At 35.2% G+C, this 25,428-nt stretch overlaps 1 protein-coding gene and 1 long non-coding RNA gene across 18 annotated transcripts in view; one reads left to right on the top strand and one right to left on the bottom strand.

Annotated features, from left to right (window-relative positions):
- Positions 1–25,428, top strand: part of LOC136034928 (G-protein coupled receptor Mth2-like) — a 154,413-nt gene that overhangs the window by 71,423 nt on the left and 57,562 nt on the right. For 16 of the 17 annotated variants that reach the window (XM_065716438.1, XM_065716444.1, XM_065716440.1 and 13 more), the window contains exons 4-6: positions 5,366–5,515; positions 11,410–11,683; positions 19,887–19,965. In XM_065716438.1, the coding sequence (XP_065572510.1) occupies positions 5,366–5,515; positions 11,410–11,683; positions 19,887–19,965 (503 nt within the window). Of the gene's footprint in view, positions 1–5,365; positions 5,516–11,409; positions 11,684–19,886; positions 19,966–20,272; positions 20,291–25,428 lie in introns of all 17 variants that reach the window. The other variant, XM_065716451.1, reaches the window with a different exon arrangement.
- The window catches only part of LOC136034932 (uncharacterized), a 256,407-nt gene that overhangs the window by 28,380 nt on the left and 202,599 nt on the right, over positions 1–25,428 (bottom strand). The gene's annotated exons all lie outside the window — the stretch shown is intronic.

A 25,428-nucleotide genomic window follows, 5' to 3' on the forward strand; every position in this document is an offset into this window, starting at 1 on the left:
AAGCCATTAAAACGAACTAAACAAGATTTTTTTTACAAGTGAACCCCTCCCTATTTAATTGGTTCAAGTTAATTATTACAAGATTTTACTTTTTCCCAAATCGGAAATACATATAATTTATCAGAACGTAAGTTAAAGATGCAATATTATTGAAATAAGACATAAAAAGGGGGAAAAAGTCGTACCAATAAGAAAAAAAAATTCAATGAATTTTGCTGGTCAAATAATTCTCAGTCCTCTTAACACGCTCCCAGCAAATCAGTTTCGACAAGGACAAAAAATACATTATGTATCAGTAGTTTTATGATAAAAGTGTGCTTTAATTTCATTGGTTTTCATTTGCGACCCATTTTCGTAAATACTGTGGGAGCAATAGCCATTCAAAATTTTAATCCAAAACCCCAAAAACAAAGAGAAAGCGTTATTAAATGAAAGAACGGTGGGGCACACATTCCTGAAAAATCACCTCGTTTATAGGAGATTAGTGGTATGGACATAAGCCTCAATGCTTGATTTAACTAACTAAATTTTTCATGAAATTATGCACGAAATTTTTTTTAACAAGCAGAAATAATTTTTTTATGTTTAGGCAGTAGGCTACCACCCACTCCTCACTTACTGTTCCCTCTTCTTTATGCTGAAATTTGAATTTTTGTACCAATTATTTAAGTACGAGAGCTCAAGTACAAAAGCTGTTGAAATGGGATAAGAATTATTTTTAAAGCACCATAAAACCTTAGTGAAAAGAGCAGAATTTTAAGGAGGGGGCAGGTCTTCTCACACACGAAGTAAAATCTGTTCGTTTTAACTTTTAATGTTGATTTTTATTTCCGGTTAAAAACTGAATATTTCTCGAAGATTTTAGTCCATATTTTTCAACTCCATCCCAGCCTAAACTGGAACATCGGGTTTTTATTTTTCCTTCTTGATAAATGCACCTCCCTCATCCTTCCCGTGTTTTAAACTTCTTTCTTGGCAACTTCCTAAGACATTCCCAACTATTTTATGTAACTTATTGCAATTTCGTCCAAACCTTGGCTAAATTATCTGATTTTTATTTCAAGTCCTTTGTAAATGCTCTATCCCTTTCTATCCCTTTCTTGTTGAAAATATCTCCCTTGGCCATCCCCAAAAATAATCAAAGATGTTTTTTTTCATAATACAGCCCCTGCACAATCTGAAAACGTCTGGGATTTATTGCTTCTCTTTCAGCAACTTTTATCCAAGCTTTTCTGTCACGGACCGTCAAGGACCGGTCATGGAATCTGACATTAAGCTATCAATTGCAGTAAAAATAAAATATGACCATCTATATTGGTTAAATAGAAAATTGAACAACTACATATGTTTCAAATCTGAGCGAAAATGGTAGTTTTCAAAGAAAAAGATATCCATTCACAGTTATCCAGTTTTGGTAGTAAGGGGTGCCAAAGCTGGCACCATGGCATCAAGCTGTTTTGTGCAACATGGCAAAAAACCCATGGCATTAAACTACTTAAATAGGTATATCTTTCTTTTGAAGGTTCCTGGTACTATTTACTATGTCCTTGACCTTAAAAACTCAAAGTCCTGTAGTTCAACAGAGTTGTGTAATGATCCCTCATGATCAGTTCAAAAGCCTCTAATCCGAGCCAACGATCATGGCAGCCAAGTATGGAAAATAATTGCCTATCTGCGGATTATAATATCAATTTTGTTGCTATGATCATAAGCCTCAGAAACCAGTAAACATCCCTAAGCCTAAAAGCCTTTTTCAATTTCGTTGGTCGTTCCATCTTGGAGATGTCAAGAAGTCAATAAATATTATTCATAAAGTGAAAAGCTATGCCTCACTTATAAGAAATATAAGATTACTAATTAAATAAGGCCTATCTTAAATGAGGTTGATATAATGCTTCATTATTAGCCTACATATACGACAAATATAGAAAACAAAACTAGATTTATCTCCAAGTAAACTTTGCAAAGAATTCTATCTGCTGTTACCCAGAATAATCAAAAATTTGTAACCACTAAAATCTAAATGGTAGGGTGATCATAATAGAGATAGTCCTCCCTAAATAGTTAATAATTATTCCGCATCCTCTCCAGTCTTTTTTGTTTGCAATTGGAAAATTTTTATTGTTTCTATGTAGCAGGAAATAAAACTTTTTTTTCACTTCCAAGATTATTTGGAGATAAAAGCGTTATACTAAAAAAAATGTGTTATTTAATAATATTTGTGCTTTTGTAAATTTTTTAGAACAGAAGGGTAGATTGGACGGAATTAATTCAAACTATTCCTACTTTATACTAATGAGCATTGCTCGCAACACTTCATGCTAAGGCCACGCCTACTTCTCTAAACAAAAAAAAAAAAACAAAAAAAAAAACAACACAACATTACATAGATATGATGAATGCCATAAGATCTTAGCTGCACAAAGTTGTTGAACAAGCGCAATTCCATGTTGGTAGTACTAACTAATTGCGATTATGAATTATAAATACTATTAATTACGAATATAACTGAGTACAAATAGTATTGCATCTTAGTGCTAATTTTATATTTTAATCTCCCAGAAACGTGGGAATCAAACTAATGTTACGTGGCTTAAAAAAATTTAAAAATGGTTCAACTTATAATTTTATTTGAAAATCAAATAATTGCTTAGACAACCCTAGGCTGTATTAAATTTACATCTTAAAATGTATTGTCTTGCATCATTAAGCCTAGCTCAGAGATAAAGTTGGATGGCTAAAAGCTTTAATCTTTATCTGCTGACATTTTGTGCCACAGCCACTCTTTGGTGCTCTTGAGATGGCCATTTTGTGTCAATCTATTTATTTTTTCTCTTACAAAAAGAGTACTAGGTCTCCAGAAACTTCTATCAAACAAGCCTTGTTTGTTGTGAAGTGCTATGAAAAAAAACAAACGCTTAATCACATCGCTCTTTATTTAGTCAACAACATTACATTCACTATGTTATGTCCACTATTTGAATTTTTACATACAAGAAACAGTATTAATTTACCTAATATGAGCTAATAGTTGTAAATATTCATTTTAAGGAATTTTCCCCTCCCCCCTGAAATAAAAGTTTTTTTGTCCCCTTAAAGGTCCGTTCCACGTGAATCTATTTAAACCACTGACATCTGCTCTCTGCGTTCCTAAAAATCATGTCTTTTTCTAAAAGTTGCCAAAAGTAACAATACTCTGGCGGCAATTGTTTTTCCTCTTTCGCATCTTTGACTGTTTGTTTTACTTTTTTATTGATAAGTATCTCCCCGAGGGGCTAGTACGAAAACAGGAAAATATTGTCATCATGGGTATATTTTTCTAAGAAGTTGCAGGTTCAGAAGATAAGAAAAAAGAGAATGAGTATGCAAAAAGTCATCAAAACTTATAGAATGATATTTGTTTATCAATATTGTTGTTTATTTAAAATACGGGGTATTGACTTAAGTTCTTTACGGGCCACTTACCAAATATAGTTATTCAAAAGGTGTTACGCCCGAACAGATTGAATTTTGTAGGATAAAGCAAAATTTCAAATTAACGATATTTGACCATTTGTCTTGTCAAGACAATATCTTTCTAATTATCAAGATATAACAACAACAAAACTTTGTTCTTAAAAAAAAATACAAATTATGGAAATTCAAATTATTTTAGAAAAAAAAATATTCGGATAACAAATAGGGTGACAAAATAATGGTGATTCAATGGATTTTACTGACTTTGGTCAGACAAAAAATCGACAAAAATCGACAAAAAAATAAGTTAGTGCAGCTAAAATTTCTATAGCATAAGGAAACAGAGTGTATTTATAGAAATTTCTTGACTAAAAAACTTTTCGTTCTACCTACTGGCTTAATATTTCTAAAAACTTAATGAGATTTTAAGAAATCGGAGTTGTTTCTCTCTCCAGAAATTGAATTTACTTATCTGTCTTTATTTGTCACTCAGCGTTATTAAGCCCGAAACAATAGTAAACTCGGTTCTCAAAAAACACTATTCCTAGTTCCAGAACTAAATCATTATTTTAGTTGGCTCAAGTATCTTCACACAAATAAACCACTAGAATTAAATTTCAGTATATTCAACGGAAGTATGGAACAGATATCACCCCTTTTTTTTCTTTTTTTTTAATAGCTGCAGAACCACTTATGCCTAACGGCAAGAAAATTGTCGCGGAAGAACCATATTTTTTTTTTCTATCGACGTTGACAACATGGATCTCAATAAAGATTGTGCAGGAGAGGTCTTAACTTATCCCTGGTTTCCAAGAAAGGACATAAACGGATTTGACAATAGCTTTGAAAAGAACAAGCAGAGATCCTTGAAAAATTTGAAGAGACCTAGAAAAAGACCATAAATATGTCTTGGATCTTTTTTGTTTTTTGAAATGATGCTTTTTTTACCAGAAGGAATTGTCTTAGATAGTTTTTTGGCTTTTTGCTTTTTTTTTTTATTTTGCAAAACCCATGCGGGGAAAAGCTTCCCGGATAAAAACATTATGCCTTCAATACACGCAATTTGAAACAAAAAGGCTTTGTATTTTTTGTGAATTGACGTCTTGGCACTAGATTGAATATCTTTTTTTTTTAGAAAGCCTTGCAACTTCTGATTTTTTATCGTTTTTTTAATGCTTGATATATAAGAAATTAATATTTTATTCTGATTTAAGTGATACAAAGTTCATTAGGTTCAATATTATCTATCAGAATCTACAAGCCTGAGAAAATTTACCACATTTTCGGGAAAAGAGGAGAATATCATTCCAAAATACAAAACCAAATTTTGATAAAAATCATACCATTAGATTTAGTATTGCAGAGATCTCCACTATAGGTATTTAAAAATTTCTTCAAAAATGTGGAATTTTATACTTTTCCAGAAGAAAAACAATGGATGAGTCTTGATTTGTATGCTTTTGTTGTTTTTTTCTCCAGGTTTGATCGCACCTAAGCGATGGTCCTAGAAGATCGGGAAAGGGCTTATTCTTAAGAAAGTCGAAAGTTATCGAGCCATTTTCAAGTGACGGAAAAGATTGTGGGGTTTTCTGTCGTGTCGTGACACCCCACGTGGCACTACAAGTTTGTCCCAACGAGGACAAAGTGACTATCGACGGCATATTCTATGGACACGCTGTTAATGTAAAGCCGATGCAAGGAACAGGAGGGAATGGAGGAGACACTGGTTTAGATTGCGATGAAAATACTAAATAGCAGTGGTTCTGGTCATGTAACTATATGTGCGAGTCAGAGATATGATTTTTTTTCTATAGATGACTTGTAGTTGAATTGAGGTCGAAGGTGGTGGTGAATAGGGTCGTCAACTATAATATAAAATATTATAGTTTTTATGCTTTCTTTTTTTCAGGGCAGCTTCCTTGCATTATACGGGTATGCTGAAGATTTTCACTTTTTGGCCAAAGGAGGCATATTCATACCCAGTTTGCCCAGTGGCGATCAAATAAACTTGGACTACTGTACTGATGGCCATGTTGACAATGGTACAGTACTTCTCGAGGTAATAAGTTCTTTGAATCTCGTCAAAAGCCGGATTTTACCCGGTCTTCCACAACAGTCTGACATTCCTATCATTTTATTTTTCTGAGAATACTTGCGCCAGCACTATGTCTGCAAACAGCCCCACATCCTTACTCCAATTTCGTTTTCATGCCTCCTATTCTCGCAAAGATATCTAATCCCCAGTCTTTTTGGTTGCTTTACAAATAGAGCGTCAGATCTTGAAGTAAAAAAAATGTTGTCAACGGATAGAGTTCAGAATAATAATATTGTCAGTAATACCACCAATAAAATAGTCGTCGATTAAGTATATTTTACATCTATCCAGTCAGTCCATCAATAAGTCAGTTTATTAAAAACATACCAGTTACAAATTCACCTACGTAGAGAGGGTAACATGAAAACGGTGGGAACAACCGAAACCTAAAGTGAATAAGAAAAGTAAAATAATATGCAAACAGAAAAGCTAAATACTGGAAGAACAAAATAGAGAGAAGAACTAAAAACTAACAATCATGTTCGCTGTATGGATTAAATAAACAGAAAAAAAATATGCAAAATTCAAGTTTCCAACTGTTTATTTTTAACCATGAGATCATGAGGCCTTCGCGTAGGCTATAGTTTTGAGTATTTTCACAATTATTGTGTCAGAATTTTAATTATTGGGTCAAAATTTAGCGTGTTTGGAAATATCTCAGTTGCCCGTTTTCTTATAAGTGTAGTGAATATTGTCGGTCAAGACTTAAACGAAAAATTTTGGTCACCCCCAGTGCAATTCCAATTGGCTTTCCCAGTAGGCAAAGCTATTTAAACATGAACAATCTCATTTGTCCACTCACCTGTAATTCCAGTTAATTTGATAGGCAACAGGTTGGTCGCTCACAGAACCGATAGACTTTCTGAACTAACCTTATACCTATCTACCTCCTTTCTGCCCTAGGATGATAGACTAAATCAAAATGTTAAAATAATCATTTTTTACAACTCTGGCCCGCCTTTGTCTCTCACAGAGACTGTCAGTCATGGATTTACATTCAAGTTTCATCATAACTTGACTAAGTTGATTCAGAACAGCTCTGTTCAAAGAATTTGGACAATAAGTTTTAAATGTCAGGTAAGAAAGAAAAATCATTGTTAATATGAATTATTATATTAATCGTTATGATCATATTATAAACGATAATCATAATCGCTATATCAGTATTGTTTTCTCTCATTTGTCTCTCGTGAAGTCCACTTTAAAAGGTTAGATTTTTTTTTTTACATTGAGGACGACTTGGTACAGGTCCTTGTCGAGATTAAATAAAAAAAAAGTTTTTTTAACTGCAAGTAAGGAGCGATATTAAAATTAAAACGAACAGAAATTATTCCGTATATGAAATGGGTTGGCCCCTCCTCAACGACTCGCTCTTTACGCTAAAGTTTGACTCTTTGTGGCAACTCTAATTTTTAAAACAATTAAAAAACTTCAGCTTAAAGAGCAAGGCGTTGAGGAGGGGACAACCTCTTTTATATACTGAATAATTTTCATCAAATTTAAATATTCAATTTTTATAAACCCTGAGATTTGAACAAAAGAAAAGAAAATCTTATAAAATTGTTCGTGTTAAAAATAAAGTTGCAATGTTACTAATCCTTATTGTGCACGGCTGAAATTCCATATTTAATGTTTCACCACGGACGACACTAAAACATTGCAGTTCACTTTATATTTATTGCTAACACTAGATTGTACCTCAGAGCCAATATTCGAGAAAAAATTAGCGAACTTATTTATAGTTTCAGTTGAATCACCACGGTTATACCTTTCCAAATTAATGTCTGCCGTGATCTCTCTTTCCTTACCACCAATGATTTCATTTAAAATATTCCTAATTTCTTTCCTATTACATTTACTTTCATCCAGCTTATTTCCATAATAAGCAGACGTTATTTTTCTCCTCAGTTTATTCACCAGATTTCTTTGCTTTGTAATTAAAATAAAAGACTCGTCACTTGTGGAATCCAAATATGTCTCATAAAGCCGATTTCTTAATTCCCTTTGGTCAGTTATCTCCTCTTTTATCCTTGGTTAAGCTTCCTTTATTTAAAAACTTTTACTGGACACGTCTTTTCATATATAAGGTTAACGACTTCCATCAGAAAACCCAGGGCCTTGGTAGGGCATTCTTTCTCTTCAAACATTTTACTCCAGTCTATTAAACTCACTTCCTCTGGAAATCTTAGAAGATTTTCTTTTTTCGTCAGCCGAAATCTTAGTTTTTTTCTGGACTCGTTTAACGCTACAACAGATTATAGCTGAGAGTGGAAGATGACCAGAGCCAGGAAACCCAGATCACATCGTAAAAACTTGGATTCAAATCAATTGAAGGAACAAATACATTGTCAATAATAGTTGCAGACATTCCACACATGGACACTCCAAGAACATAAATACAAACATTGGTCATTCTCTATTGGCGAAAACTCAAATGGCGTACCCTGATAAACGCTATTTTTTGGATTTTACTGAGTTAGAGGGGAACCACCATCACGGGCGAATTCCTCTAGATAAATAATCCTCTAAGCTAAATTTTCCAACTTCAGACCTGGCCATCCTTTACTATTAAAAAAGAAAAAATACACATAAAAGAACAAAAAAAGAAACACAAAATAAATAAAATTAAAGCAAAACCAACAAAAAATACACAAATACAAAAAACACTAATCATAACATTTGATACTAAATACAGTCTGCAATAAAGCAGATTTTTTGCTGCGGACCCTACACTAAGCTTTGCCAAAATCTGACCCTGATCTGACCACGCATTTCACTGAACATACTTGTCTTTCGCTGCGTTCAAAATATCCTGGCGACGTTTTATTAGAGATTCCGTTACAAAAACACCAGTTGAAGCAAGTCCAGCTTTTGCTTTAAACGCTTTTCCGGCTACATTTTTCTAAAACATTTAATGATGATCAGAGCAACGCTAATAGAACTACCTTCTTACTTTGGAGCCGGATTATTAGAGTGGAGACGGTACACATTAATCAAATCTGAAGACGAGAGGTCAGTCATAGACAATTTGCTGTTTATAATGTGAGATATTGTCGTAAGAGTGTCTACACCAGGTAACACCAGGTCTACACCAGTGTCTTCACCCATGAAAAACAAGACTATCAAGCAAGAACTCTGGATTATAATCATCAAGCTTTTTTTCTATTCGACCAATTCCCTCCTCCAAATTTTCAGTTTGAGTTCTCAGACTGCTATGAGCCAGCTCGATTTTTGTAAATTTTGGATTAAACTCGAGCGTGAATGAATCATAAGCCTGACCGACTATAAGTTCAGTAGTCTCTATCAGTGACCTTGCGTCATTGAACTACTCAGTCACTAAATAATCAAATTATCTAAATTGTCATCTATTCATTTCACGTTACTTTTAAAAAACAAGAGCCAAGATCACATACGGCATTTGTGACGAGATCGGAACCTAAAATTAGACTCGGTACTAGAGCTGTCGATTTTGCTATTCTTTGCTCAAGAGTGAGGTCGAGTTCAACGATGGGTCTTGTAGCCTACATTTTGAGGTGGGAGGGGGAGTCTAAATTAAGGGAAAAACGAAACATTATTAAAAAGATGATGTGATAGTCGTCCGATCCGAATTAAAAATGGGGCATGTAAGACACGAGATCTTTCTATATATCAAGTTTCATTAAGATTCGATCTATACCTCAATTTTCAAGATTTCCTCTCCATCCGACCCCACAGATGGTAGAATCTGGCAAATGACTGTTCTCAAGTCAATTTGTGCTGGTCCCTGACACACCTACGAATTTTCATCGTCCTAGCACGTCAACGAGCACCGAGCAGGTCAAAGCACTAGAAATCCCTCCAACTCCTCCAAAGAGATTGGATCCGGTCCGGTTATATCAATCACTTATCTAGAACTTGTGCTTATTCTTGAACTCACCAAAGCACTATAAATCCTCCCAACTCCCCAACAAAGATCGGATCTGGTCTGGTTATGTCTATCACGTATCTAGAACTTGTATTCTTCCCATCAAGTTTCATCCCGATCCTTCCATTCTAAGCGTTTTCCAAGATTTCCAGTTTCCAATATTTCCGTTTCCCCCTCCACCCCCAATGTCCCCGGACCCGATCCAAATTGAAAATGGAGCACGTGAGACGTGAAATCTTTCTATTTATCAAGTTTCATTAGGATCCGATCACCCATCCGTAAGATAAACATACCTCAATTTTAACGATTTACACTTTCTCCAGCTCCCCCCTCCACAGATGGTCGTATTGGAGAACCAGCTGTTATCAAGTCAATTTGTGTAGGTACCTAACACGCATACTATTTTCATCATCCTAGCACGTCCAGAAGCACCGAACTCGCCAAATCACTGGAATCCCCCAACTCTCCCCAAGAGAGTGGATCCGGTCTGGTTATGTTAATCACGTATCTAGGACTTGTGCTTATTTTTCCCACCAAGTTTCATCCTGACCTCTCCACTCTAAGCGTTTTCCAAGATTTTTGGTTTCCCCCTTCAGCACCCCCAGCTTCACCAGATCCGGTCAGAATTTAAATAAGACCTCTGAGACACGAGGTCCTTCTAAATATCAAATTTCATTAAGATCCAATCTCCCGTTCGTAAATTAAAAATACCTCATCTTTTCTAATTTTTCCGAAATTACCACCACCTCTCAACACCCCCAAAGAGAGTGGATCTGGTCCGGTTATGTCAATCACGTATCTAGGACTTATGCTTATTCTTCAAACCAAGTTTCATCCCGATCTCTCCACTCAAAGAGTTTTCCAACATTTCTGTTTTCCCCCTCCATCTTCCTCCAATTTTATCAGATCCTGTACGAATTTAAAATAAGAGCTCTGAGACACGTAGTCCTTCCAAATATCAAATTTCATTAAGATCCGATCACCCGTTCTTAAGTTAAAATACCTCATTTTTTCTAATTTTCCGAATTAACCCCCCCCCATAAACTCCTCCAAAGAGAGTGGATTCGGTCTGGTTATGTTAATCATGTATCTAGGACTTGTGCTTGTTCTTCCCACCAAGTTTTATCACGATCTCTCCACTCTAAGCGTTATCCAAGATATTTGGTTTCCCCCTCCAACTCCCCCAATGTTGCTGGATCTGATCGAGATTTAAAATAAGAGCTCTGAGACACGAGTTCCTTCTCATTATCAAATTTTACTAAGATCTGATCACTCGTTCGTAAGTTTTTTTTTTTTTTTTTTTTTTTTTTTTTTTTTTTTTTTTTTTTTTTTTTTTTTTTTTAATGTGTTTGTGCTGTTGCATTGGTGATATATATATTACAACTGGGAATAATTTTGTTGAAATTAAAGCCCCACTCCCCCCTTTTTCATTGAAATTTCGTTTCGTTGAAATCAAGTCGTAAGATCATATGATGAAAAATCTGTTTTATTACTTTAGGCGTTTAGAATTAAATCTGCTTTATTTTCGTTTATTCTTGTTTTGAATTTTTTCGAATTAGCCGTCCCTCCAGCCCCCCCCTAAAAAATGATTAAATTGAGCCATTGATGCTAAATATTGCAAGGCTTCAATTAGAGCCTGTATAGCATTTGCTGAGTGATCAAGAAAGATCGCTATAAATACCTGAAAATTATCCCATTCTCTCTCTCGTCTTCTTAGATTTTTGCTTATAAATTAGTGTCTAAGGAATGCGAACATCTCCCTTCCCTCTTTAAGTTCCGAGGAGATCTCATGGGGGTCAGTGCCATGCATTTTTTTTTTACCTGATTTGGTTTTCTGCTCACAAGTATATCGTATCTGTATCCTATCTTGATAATATATTTGGTAATTTTTCGCCAAAGTTAAAGAAAAGTTGTCAAATATGTTTTTATCTCAAGTATCTTTCTATTTTTGCAGAGTATCGCTTTGGTATGTACTCAATCCATGTCACATAGTACATCAAAGATTATAATTACTCAATGGATCCTACCAATTTTGATGCAAATATCTGGGATCTTTCTACTGCTTACCTTCACAGTATATGCAATCCTGCCAGAATTGCATACACTGCATGGGAAGACAATTATGTGTCATGTTGGGTCGATGTGGGTTTACTTTACATGCGCTGGAATTATGAATCTAACTCCAATTGGATACAATCATGGCTTAATTAACACATGTTTTGTTATTGGTAAGTAGTAACGTTTTTGTTCTTCTTCATCTTCTAGTTATTATCGGTTGCTCCACTCCTGCTTGACTCTTTGTTTTCTTGCCACCAACTTTCTTTTAAGGGCATGATAAAGTGAACAGATGGAACTCGAAAACCCCATGTTAAAATTGAAAATTTATTATTTAAGAAGTACTCAAGTATTCATTGGCGGAAGATACCGCTTTTAGTATCAGGCCGTAGCTTCTTGAAGATGCTACAAAATGTTTGCTAGGATTTTGCTCTATTTCCTCTAATTGCTTAGAAATCTTAAAAAATGTGTACCTCTTTTTCACAAGTGCACTCTGTGAAGGATATTGCTTTTAGAACAAAATCAGTACTATCATGAGTAGAAGCCAATAACCTGTAAGATGATTGCAACCATTTTTCGATGTATTTTCCTGTTTTCTAACAGTCCCCTAGAATATTTTCAGCTAGCTGAAATTTTTACAAGTTTTTTGCCAGAAGGAATCGTTTTAGATCGCCCTAGAGACCAGATTGACAAGCTGGTATAAATAACCTGCTATTTCCGCCAATGAATAAGTGCTATTTTAAGAGTTTTTGACAATCGACGGTCTCTAGAGAATTGAGAGACAGAAGGCTACCCTAACTTCAATTTTGAACCTCGATGTTTTCAAGTTCACGTAATCAAGGCCTTAAGGCCGGATGTCAGTTTCTCTAAAATTTCTTCAGGGCCGTTCTGATGACCATTTCTGTTGATGCTTATCTGTTGATGTATATTGGAGATATACATTGGTGGAAATATGCAGCAAAAATGACGGTGTTTGCCATACGAGGCAGATTCTAGGTTGCAATAAATTAAAAAAAAAAAAATTTAAGCTCAAAGTAGGGAGCGATATTAAAACTTCAAAAGAACAGATATTATTCCGTATATGAAAAGAGCTGTCTCCTCCTCGATGCCTCGCTCTTTACGCTAAAGTTTGACTCCTTGTCACAACTCTACTTTTTAAATCATTAAAAGCTTTAGTGCAAAGAGCAAGGTATTGAGGAGGCGACAGTCCCTTATATATACGGATTAATTTCTGTTCGTTTTAAAGTTTAATATTGCTCCTTACTTTGAGCTAAAAAAACTAGTTTTTTATTTAATTTCATAAAGTTTTTCAACTAATTGAGGTTCAAATTCGGCTCACCGCACATTAAAAATTAAAGAAATATTTTCTTATTTTAAAAAATAAGCTTTATTTACGATAAAGCTTATAGCACTTTAAAAAAGCTTCCTAATCTGATTTGATTTTCCCTGTTTCAATAGATGCCCTTGAAAATTGGGACAAACCAATGACCTTTAGCGTATTAAGGAGGGTATTGAGGAGGCTGAGAAGGAGCTTCCTATATGGAATAGTTTCTGCTCGTTTTTCAAATATTGCCGGTAAGTACGGAACACCCTCTGTGAAATATACCCCTCCCCTTCACGGAAAACTCCTCCGTGGAAATCTCGTCCAACTTAAAGCGCACCCCCGTTAAATTCCCTCCAGACAGTTCCATCTTCGCTGAAAATCCCCACTCCCTGTAAAATTGCTTGCGGAAGATTCAGCCTGAAAAAATTCTCCGTATTATTCTTTCTTTTGAATAAGACTTTAATCTCTAATTGGTTTCCTGGTAACCCCAGAAATGTCAGCTTCCGTGTAAATTATTTCCCGGAAATCAAAAAACGTGGAAAAAAGCCCCCGGATGATATCCCTGGAACATTTCTACATACAAAATTTGACACAGAGAATGTAACATAATTAAAGATAATTTCGTATAGTAATTCTGTCCAATACCCCCAGTGTAACATTTCCCCTGGAATATTCAACCTCCCCCCACAAATTTCTCTCCCCAAGGAAAATTTTCCCAATAAAAATTCATCCCAAGCACAATCCCCCCAAAAATGTCTGTATACTTCCCAATAACAAATTCTATACGTAAGCAATGGGCGAATTTCTTAGCTTACATGTCTCTCCAGGGACTCTTGGGGGTCATTTTACACCTAAAAATATATTAATTAGATCTTTCAACAATATTGAACAAAATAGATTTCTCAAAAACTTTGATCGGAAAATATTGGGAAAAATGGGCATGGGAGGAGGCCCAGTTGCCTTCCAATCTGTTTGGTCACTTAAAAAGGGACCTAGAAACTCTATTTTCCGTTTGAATGCATCCTTTCCCAGTCTTCTAGGACCATTATTCTGATAAATAATATGTACAATAATTAAACACACATCCGTGATTAGTCTTTTGGCAAAAATTGCAAAATTCCACATTTTTGTAGATAGGGGCTTGAAACTTCTAGACGAGGGTTCTCTGGTACGCTGAATCTGATGGTGCGGTTTCCATTCAGATTCTTTTATTTTGGGAAGTTTCCCCCCCCCCTGTTTGAAAAATCAGGCAAATTTTCTCAGACTCGTACCTTTTTATGGTTAACACTAAACATGATGAATCTTATATATTTGGAATCAGCATAATAGGCTGATCCCTTTGATATATCTATTGATTGTCTATTCAAATCGAAAATTTCATTTTTATTAGAGTTTCTGTTACTATTGAGCTGAGTCGCTCCTTACTTACAGTTCGTTACCACGCACTGTTTGATTTATATATGCTGAGACATTTTATACGATGTTTTCTTTTCCTTTTGTTTACAATTATTAGCAGAGAAATTTCACCGAAGTGATTCTACCAAACCAGAGCAGAATATGTACGGCGTTGAAGAATATTTTTCTACTCTGAGTATTTTATTGATAGAATGTACATTTTCTTATAGAGTAGATATCATAATAAAATGAAGTTTTTGACTGGAATAGCTTTATTGGCATTTGCTAATTATTTAGAACACAAATTACTGATAGTATTTACCATATATCTAGCTCCAATCGAGAAATCAATTGCGCAATTAACTTGTTACGATATAGTGACGCTTAAAATCAGTTGGCTAGCGTTCCATAAACAATACATTGATTGCCTAGAATGTATATTTAAGAGCGTAATATCATCGATGAATTATTGGATGAGTTAACTAACGTGCCGTTCCTCACATTCGATTCCTACACTAGACATAAAGTCCATAAAATAACTGGAAAACTGCTTAGAAGCTAAAAATGTGTCGTTCGAAAAGAAAACATGTCACCATCTATAACTGCAGTTAACAATGACAACGTCTATGACTTTGGTTAAATGCTTGGCATTAAAGTGTACCCACCACCGGAAGCTCAGATAACGCTATGATTGTCGTAGTATTTGTTGTATTGTTTCGCCGAGAAAATAAACTTGTCATGCAACATTTCCAGGAAATTTTATGGCTGCAGCCGGAGTATAGGTCGATACAAAAGGCTAGAAATTCCAATAGGACACCAGGACAGGGCTAGCAACTCCAATAGTACATCGGGATAGGGCTCTGACCGGACCATTTGAATTGATACTACTTATAATTTGGGCTATATATTTGCACATTAGGGGTAGGAGGGGGATTGAAGTATTTGGACAACATGAAGTTAGAAAACAAATTCTTATTCCATATTATGTAGAATAATTTTAGCTAACAAATTTTGCATGTACACCTGCTGTACTTTACCCCCCCCCCCCCACCCACACCCCGATAGTGCAAATATGTAGCCCGAATTACAGAATTGCATTCTGTCACTCGTCACTTGCCTCTGTGGCTGTGAAACTGGCTGTGAAACCTCAAATTTTGTGGCTGTGTCAAATTTTACCTTCAGATCAAGAACTTTAGTGTATTCTGAATAATTAACAAGCACCGTTTTATCTAGCGAAGCACTGGGATTCCGTTTGCTCAGGGTGTAATGCCATATTAGTAGGGCAAGTTGGGATAGGATTTCGATTGCTAATCTGTAATAACAACTAAATTCCAGAATTATTTGGTAATAGTTGAATGTATGCTCTGAAATAAGCACTATAAAAGCAAAGTTATTACTTCACTGCATTAGGAAAATTTCTACTTATTAAATTATAGCAGTTAAATGTATCCAAAAGTTCACTAATTTTAGTTGATTTGCGTTACTTTCTTGTACTTTCTCATCAGCAGTTGGTTCATAATACCAATGAAAAAAAAATCTAGAAGACCAATAAATGAAAACCAGGACTCAGTCCTGGCTGAACTTCGCTGAAGTAAGGATGCTGGGACTATTTAAAAAAAATCATTTTAATTCTATTGGTCGTGTGTTTTTGTAAGTTTTTCTTCTTCTATATATTTATGTTTTGCTGAGGACGGCCCTTGGACATAAGGCCGAAAAATTCATTCCAATTAGATTTCCACTTTCTTGCGAAAAGAATTCCCTATTGTTCTTCTTGTTTTTGATGCTTTCATTACGCTTTCTTGATTCCGATTCGTGCGCTTTCTACTTACGTTCAGACAAAGAACAAAAGTACTAAAACAAGTTTTAAATACGTTAAAGAATGGAAAAATGAAAATGAAACCTAACCTAGGTGCGGCAGCCAGGTAAAAACGAACTAGAATAAGTCAAAACGTACATTCAATATATTAAAACTAGATTTGAATATTTGACAAGAAAATGCTAAGAATATTTGTAGTCATGTGTAGACTACAGCTAATTTTTGAAAATCTTTGAAGATTTTTGAAGATTTTTTGAAGATAAATGAAAGTACAACTGGCAATGAAATGCAAAAAAAGAAAAAGATAAGTGTACAAACGAATGATAAATAAAATCTTTTATGTTTAATGAATTTATCACTTTTCAAGCTGTCTATCTTTAGCTCAAGTTACCTTCCTCACAACTGACAGTTTACGGAAATAAACGTAAAGCCTGCATATGTGTAACTTTGGGTTTCTGACGTTGGATCCGTAACCACCCCCCCCACCTTCTCCCTGAAAAAATGTGCCTACTTTTTTACTGTTTTTCTTATTATTTCCTTAATTCTTTGACCAAATGTTTGAAACCTGAGTTTTGTCAAACCCTTTAGGGTTCTGTCAAATCGTGCTTAAAAATTAGCTAAGGTCTATTCACAGTGTGATCTGTCTGACTCTAGCTGAAGCTAAGTTTTTGTGTTTAGCTAACACTAAACCCATTTATGTTGTTAAAGCTATACCATTAAGTGGGCCTGGACTTTGTTTTTTACGGTTAATGCTAAAATATGAAAATTTTCAGGTATCGTATTGAATTTACAATACTTTCAAAAGTAGTGATACCTTTATGATACCCAGTAGTGATACCCAGTAGTGATACGCAGCACAATAGAGCTGCGTATGTAAAAAGAGATGGCACAATATATTTTTTATAGACCGGGGCACTTCGTATAGGAGGAGTTGTTGTAGAAGCTTCAGAAAATATTCATTTGAATGGAAATTACAATGTCTAGTGCCCTTTTTAATAGTACAAAGTGATTGGAGGACAACCATCCCCCCTCCACGCCCATAAGATACCCAAATAAGTCCAATCAAAGTCTTTAGATAGGTGTTTTGTTCAAATTTGGTGAAAGGCCCACTAATTATGTCCTGTAGATGACAACCCCCCTTCACAGCCTTCAAGGCAAGACCTGCAAGTTATGCCCCTGTGACAAATAAGGTGTTATGAAAGGGATGGACGTGTGAATTTTAGAGGAGGCCATACTCACTCCAAAGATTATGCTAGAACTTAGACCAAGTACAAGCTTCAGATAATGTACTATTTTCAGGCCATTTAGGAAATTCAGTGCCAACTTGGACCTTGCAAGTAGAGGCTGCCAAAAATTCAGCACGACGCAGTACATGAGTGATTTCTGCACAATAAATATTCAATAGATTTTGTTTTTCACTCTCCAATAGGGTTAATTTCCGAATAAAAAGTTGACAGAGAATTTCGATCTTCATAAGACTGTCATCTAAGACAAATCGGCAAGACTCATTTATATCCTTTCAAGTAGTCTTGACAGATCATTTTTTAGGTGGAGCCTTACAGTGAGTACTATTTAGTTCAATATTGTTCAAAACAGTAAAATGATCAGATGCACAGACACCGAAATCAACATATATCCCCTCTAGCTTAATATCACTTGTGAACAAAATAAAGTCAGGTTTCGAAATCCAGCCTGAATCATGGAAATTCAAAAGATGAATCATTTGGAATAGCATGTAGGTCACTGCTAGTGGCTAGAAATATCTGGGAACTAGAAGAATTGTTGCTAGAAACATCGCAGTCAAAATCATCCATCAAAACGCAGCCTAGACCTCTCGCAGCACAATCAGCAACAGTATTAGAAAGTTTCGAACAAGCTATAACAATCATCTCTTCGAATCGTTATCTCTGTAATCAGTCGGCATACAAACTGAAATGACAACTATATTATCTATTTTTCTGCAACGAAAAAGTCCGTTATCTTGTATAGGGCTGGGTTTAGTTTAATCCTTATAATACCTTCCAAATCGCCAGAAGGTCGTCCCCTGCCTGAGTAGATTGCTGGGGAGCCAAAAGCTTTACTTCCCTGAATTTTCATAAGCCTAAAGTGATTCTGATGATAAAAAGCGTTTTTTAAGGGAAAGGATATCACTGCAACACATAAGACTTTCTAATAGGGGCATTTTAAACAAGTGGCCGGATAAACTCCGGATCGGCTGGGGCTCATTTTATTGGAAGCCGAAAGTTCTAGTGTCCTTTTTAAGAGTCAAAAGTGAATGGTGGGCAGCCATTCCCGCCCCCAAGCCTATCACTCCCTATAAGAGCTGTTTTATTCAGATTTGTTGAAAGATTCAGTAATTATATCATTGGGGATTGAATCTTACTTTCCAAAAAGACGAAGGACATTCAGGTGTAGTTTTCAGAAAATGTCGTGCGAAGTGTTCAAAAGACGTTATGTGCATATGGATTGTCAAAAGGGCGTAATTCAGGAATGACTTAGAATATTTGTTTAGAACTTTCAGGAAATGATATGGGGAAATGATCAAAAGGCAATATTGCTTGCTACCATTACTACCATTGCTACCATTACAACTATCACGCCTACTACTGCTACCACTACTACTACTATTACCACACTACTTCATTTACAATAATGAGGAGAAACTTAGCCTAAACAAAAATACAAAATTAATGGCATGCACATTGTCGAAAGAGCGCATCTCAACAATTGATTTGGGTATTAAGTTGGAACTTTAAGAAAATGCTTAAAGGGGAAGGTCATCTGATCAAAAGGCAGTACGTGTACGCTACTAGTAATAGTACTATCACTGCTTCACTTGCTACTACTTCGACTGCTGATTCTATTGCAACTACTTGTAAGGTTAAGAGCATTAAGATGAAAATTCAGAGAAGTGTATGAGCATATAGGTTATCAAAAGGACATATCAGCAACGTCTTAGCAACGGCTAATTCTATTAAGTTGAACTTCCACGGCTTGATGAGAGGGATTTTCAACTGACCGAAAGGCATTACTCTAAAACTTACGCTACTACTAGTACTGCCGCTATTACTATTACTACTACTATTATTAATACCAATTCTGTTACTGCGACTACAATTACAACTATGCCTAAGGATATGAATGTAAAGTTTTCGAGGAATTTTAAGGGGAAAGGTGAACTGAATCGCAACACGCCGTTTTTATGCTGGTTGTCAAAAGGATGTAACAGCAACATCTTAAGAACAGTTTGGTTTGTGGAGTTGAAACTAATACAGGTTGCTGTGGAGAGCTTCAACTGACCGAAAAAAAAATTCATCCTAATACTACTACTTCTTCAAATACTGCTGCGACTGCTACTACTATTACTACTTCTACTATTACTACAGCCACAAGAGCTAAGGCTACTGCTATTACTGTTCGTACTACTACTACAGATACAGACACTGCTACTAAATAAATTGCTGCTTAATGCTAGATAAATTGCTACTGGCTCTAGCTAGATGTGAGATTTAACTAAATCCAATTTTGAATCGGCCCAGGCTTGGCAAGATTCTGGAGGTAGTGAAATGTAAATTTGGCTAATTTGTTCTTTAAGAATATATTTTCAGAACACTTGATCTGACTCACAGGCTTACAAGTTTCCCAATGTTTTTGGGATATGTGGCTACAATACGGTAACTTTACTTCTTGGTTACCGCTAAATCTAAGAAAATTTGTTTTTGGTTTATTTTTTAACTTAACCATTCGTGAATTATTCTAAGGCGAAACTGTGTCCAAACCTAAAATGAAATGGGAAGTTTATAAAAATTTATAAAGTCAATTCAAACTTCTTATTTTTCAGCCTATTTGATGTTATTTTCCTTCTTGTCGGCTTTTACCTGGTTATGCATAATGGGTTTTGATATATGCTGGACATTCCGGTAAGTTATTTGTTTCAGTTTTGATTTCTTTGCTGCTGGTGTTTTTTAATGACAATTTTGTGTCACATTTTTGCTTAAAGACCGTAACTGACAAGAATTTAATTCATCATAATAAGGAGAACGTGTTTTAAGAAGTTTTCTCATGCTATAAAATAACTTAAAAAAAAATCTTAAAAGATATTTTAAGTATTTTCATTATCTAGTATTTGAAAATCTATTTAATTTGAGCAAAAGTAATCTTGTGCAGACTATTTACAGAAAATGTCAGTTACGAATTATACTTATTTCGAATTTTTCTTTGTTTTAGCAACCTACCCCTCAGAGAGTATGTAATCGTGAAGAATAAGTATTCTCTTTTAATTTTGGAATGCAATTTAGTCTTATTTTGCATTTTAAGAACACTTTTTGTTAGTATTGCTAAATCTATTTTTGATTATGTTGCTTCGCAGTTTGAACTTATATTTTAATCTGACTTATGTAACTAAATAAAATCAAAAATGATTTGGATTAAGCACATAAGAAATAAAGACTAAAGAGTGAACCAGAAATGCAGAACCCTTGCTACAAATGAATATCTATATAGATGGGATGATTTGTATTAAAAATAATTATCAGTTTAGTGCGTATATGCATCTAGAAACACCAAATTTTAAACATGAAAAAAATGGGAAAAAAATCAGTTGTGAAAGAATCGTAGAAAGGCTAATATTTTTATTTTTGGGGAGAGGGGGTAGAAAAAACCCTTCCTGAGGTTTTGACTTATCTATTGTATAGTCTTTGAAAGAAGCCTGAGCTAAAGCTTAATTTTAAAGCTTAATTTAAAGCTTAATATATTCACGTGAATTTTTTTTTGGTATTTAATGGTTTGACATGTAATATAATGCGGGGATGCAAAAAACAAAAACAAAATTCATTTACAAATTCAAGCACAAGCATAATTTTGTGTCACCTTTGCAGGAGGATTGCGTTTTAGTTATTGCCACTTTCAACTAAAACTTACATTTCTTTTATGATTCTACGAATCTACGAACCTATTCTACAAATTATTTAACTTTCCCTCCCACTAAAACCCGTTTTTACGTGCTTACTTATTGCCCTTTCTTATTAACTAAATAACGATGGTTAAAAGTAATATATTCAACCTCAGGGTGAATACGAGGCAATAATGATGAAAAATACAATTGCTATTATTATTTAATGCTATTGGAGGGGCTTAAACCCCTCGTCTTAAAAAATAACAAAAGGATCGGTCGACTCCAACGTCTATCGCGCATTATACGAAAAATATAATTTAATATTTTATAGAAGCTAGTTTTTCATCTGGGAAAAGCGCATCTTAACGAATTATTTACTTCAAAATGCTTCACACTCTTCACCACCTATGTTTTTGAAGTGAAACAATTTCGTTTTAGTATGAGACAACTTCAGGCAAGAAAAAACGAAAAAAAAAAAAAAAAACAGGTCATAAAGATATACACAAATTACCAATAACGCTGAAACTAAAATGGCGCACCCTTCCACGGGTGAGAAAAGGGTTGGTTACTCAGTATCTGAAATTATTCATCGCTGACCTGAAGCGGTTCCACCACATCGAAACGGTTAACTATGTACTTATTCTTGAACGACCAAGGGGCCTGGAGCAAAAACTTCACATACTTCAAATGAACCTTTTGCAGCCCTATCAGATTCTGAAAATGGGCCAAACATAGAATAAGAACCGTGTGGACACGAATTTTTTGCTAAGTCAAAGTCAGCACGCCAAATTTACCTCATACGACTTTACCCTTAATTAGCCCATAAGGTATCCCAATTTAGTAGTAGAGCCCGGTATGCATTTTATTCACTGAGGGTTTCAGTGCAGCTACGCCAAGGTTCTAGAATTATTGCTAGATAAGACCCATTACTACTACAGACTTATATTATTACTAGCTAAGTTTTTGCGCCTAATTAGGTCATAAAGCCGTCCAATTGAGCAGAAGAATATAACTTGCAGTTAATGACCTTCCGGTGAGGGTTTAAGTGCAGCTAAGGCCATGTTCCAGAGCTATTGCTAGAGGAGTCTGATTTGCCAGAAGAAACCATCAATATAGTGACCTTTCACATGGGATTTCGCTGCTTGCCAAGTTGCTGTAGATGCGCGCCACCAGAACGGCTTGACTCTAGAGCTTAACGACCCCCTTGTCATTAAAACAAGCCTACATTTAGTAACCTCTTCAACAAACGTATTCATGCGCTTAAACGTACGTAGCTAAGAGTTGCTATTGAAGTCACAGTCAATGCACCGAACTAGCCTATTTTGTATATGGGCCAAAATTTGAACAAGTTTTGATAAATGGCGAGTATTTAATTACCTTTTATTTGGAGTTTACCCCTAGCCGAAGTTAATCCTAGATTTCAAGGTTCTCTGATCAGAGCAAGTTGTTTTCAATTCATGTAAACCTCTCTGAGCACATGATTAGAGAACTTTTGGACCTTAAGCTGCTGTAGTTGAACCGACTCTCGTACATTTAGCCAAACTACAAGTCTTAACGTAGATTTTATCAATACTTAGCATTTATTTATTTCCATTTTTTGAAATATGTAAGAAAATAGACAAGTCCCACTTGTGTTGTAATTTAATGGGGACTTGTGTTGTAACCTTCTGTAGCTAAAGTTTGATTGGTTAGACGACCCAGAATAGATTGCATTCATTTCATTAGTTTGTTATGTTATTCAAATCCATTTACGTTCGTAATAGGGGAGTGTTTTTCCACTACTGAACTAAACGCTATGCAAACAAATTGTAACTTTGTTTCATTCAGAAAACTTCTATTTATAGGCTTCCAAAGGTTCTAGTTTAACCATATTGCAGCTAAAATTTAATGTATAAATATTATTGCTATTATTGCTAATAACAACTCACTGAAGCATCAAGTTGCTTATGACCAAGACAACTGCTCAGACACCTCCAAAAATATTCAACTCTTTTGATTTTATCGAAACTCTGTTTTTCAGAGTTTTCGTTACTATTCAGCTTCGCTCTTAACTTACAGTATGTTATCACGGATTATCGATTTACTGATGATTAAAATTAGCATCCCCTACAAGATACTTGAAAGTTTCTGTGGAATATCCTTAGCTTTTGGCGAGATATTGCACGGAAACCCTTCTGACTGATTCTAGGGGTTTACCTCCAGAGGGAAGATTTCCTGAGGGGAGTATTTTTCGCAAGTGGCATTTTCTGCGGGAAATGGATGTTTTCTGAGGGGTGGGGGTAAAGGCTGTCCATCCTTCTGACTATCTGGATGCATGTACTGTCTTTTGATTTAGTTTTACGTCCTTCTTGTCTTTCTCTGAAAGTTTCAAAATAAAAAAATTCAGTGTTTGAGATATGGCATCTTTTTTTTCATTTTCACGACCTGAATGTACTTTAACTCTTTTTGTTTAATTCAGTAGTAGCAATATTAGTAGAAGTAGTAGTGGCAGTAATAGCAGTAGGTGTGGAAGTAGTAATGGTGATAACAGTAGTAGTAGCAGTAGTCAGGAGTGAAGCTAGAGTTTTAAGTTTTTTTAGAGGGAATGTAAAGAATGGGCCGAAAAAATAATCCGATCTGCCAACAAATTTGAACTTTGGGCCTCAAAGACGCCCAGAGTTCCAAGGTGTCAGCACTTCGCGCCGACGCCTTGCAACTTTGGTTGGGGGATCCCCCTCCCTTTAGCTGTATCTAGGAAGCAGTAGTGGTAGTAATAATGGTAGTAGTAGTAGTAGTGGTGGTAGTAGTAGTAGTAATAGTAATAGCAGTAGTAGTAGCAGTAGCAGTAGTAAAAGTACAGGAGTAGTAGTAATAGCAGTAGCCCTGAAAGTTTCACCTTATTACACTTAGCCATTTGGAAACCCAGGATAGAAAATGTCCCCCTTCCCAATAACAAACACCAACTTCCATAATCCATAACCCATAACCTACAGTTGTTATGCAACTTCCATAACCTACAGTTGTTGCACCAGGGTCTATGGGGGATCATAATGTTCCCAGAAGCATAGTTATTCAATTTTTCAACTAATTTTCGATCTTTATTTGACCATTAAACAAAATGGTCACCTCAAAAACTGTAGACTGACTTTTTTGGGAGAGGGTACCTAAAAAAGGGAACTTCTAAAAATACCACTGAACCTTTGACTCTTAAATTGGCACTGGAACTTTTTAGTTATCAATCGAATAGGCCCCCTTTAAAGTTTCTATGACACATTTTTTCAATATGAAGTGCCTCGACAAAAAGAAATAAAAAACAAATCATAATAATTAAGTTAAAAAATACTAATTTCTACTTAACCTGTTTAAATAATCTGACTTTATTTTCACTTTTCTGGATAAGAGTGTATCCAGATTTTTTTTCTTTTTTTTAGAGGGGGGATGCAAAAATCTTGAAAAACCCAACAAAAAATCGTTTGTATGAAGAGCGAGGTGTTTTAGAGGATGTTTGGAGATGGTTTTTGGAGGCGGTGATTTTCGCGATATTCTTACAGGTCTGGTCAAAGTTAGGGAAGGGGATCAAAGCCTCAAACCACCCTGGATACGCCCTTAGTTTTGGATATTATACTTTTTTAGTGTCTGTTCTGGACAAAAGGTGAAATTGAGTATCTGGTATCCGATTACCAGCTGTATCTGAGAGTAACAGCTTGGCACAGTCAACAGGAGCACAATCTTTTCTGGATCACACTGCTCCTTGCTAAACAAAGAACCTAATGACATATTCTTATAAACTGAAGATAGGAATCATTTCATTTTCTTATGTGCTGTCTTAACTCTTTATCTTGCTGCATCGGGAAAATTCTAGAACTGTTTTCCATCATTCATAGTTTGAATCTGTGAAAAACAAACTTTGGCTTGTATCTATCAAGATGTTGTCTCTAAGAAAAACAATCCTCAACTGAAGGATTTTAAAACAAACAAACGCCTTAATTATCAAAATCTTTACATTGTTTATGTGCTCTCCTAAGAATGTAATTGCTGTTGTTTTTTAAAGAATTTCACAGCATTGAGTGAAGCTTGATATTGATAATTAATATCGTTCACTTCTATTCAGGCATCTAATTAGGGGCGGATTTAGAGCGTTTTAGGAGCGAATTCACTAATTCTGGATAGTAGGAGGTACATGGTACATTACCGCAACAAAGTAGTGTGTAACCCAGTTTTGAGGAAATTGCAGCCTACCCTTCATTTTCGAATATATAATTAGTCAGATCAACTCTACCTAACTCAAATATATAGTTGAGCGTATAGTTGAGTACCAAAAAATAGATTAAATTCTGTTCAGCGTAAGGCGTAAATTAAGTACTTGCGGCGAGACTATAGAATTCATGTGGGAGGATCCCTTTGACATTAAGGTAATATTAACATGTTCTAAGTTTTAGCGTTGGAAAGTTCTTCGTTAGCGTTTTAGCGTTGGTAATTTCTACATGTTTCCAGTTGTAACATCGTTTTT

Source organism: Artemia franciscana, chromosome 13, assembly GCF_032884065.1.
Source record: "Artemia franciscana chromosome 13, ASM3288406v1, whole genome shotgun sequence".
NCBI lineage: Eukaryota > Metazoa > Arthropoda > Branchiopoda > Anostraca > Artemiidae > Artemia > Artemia franciscana.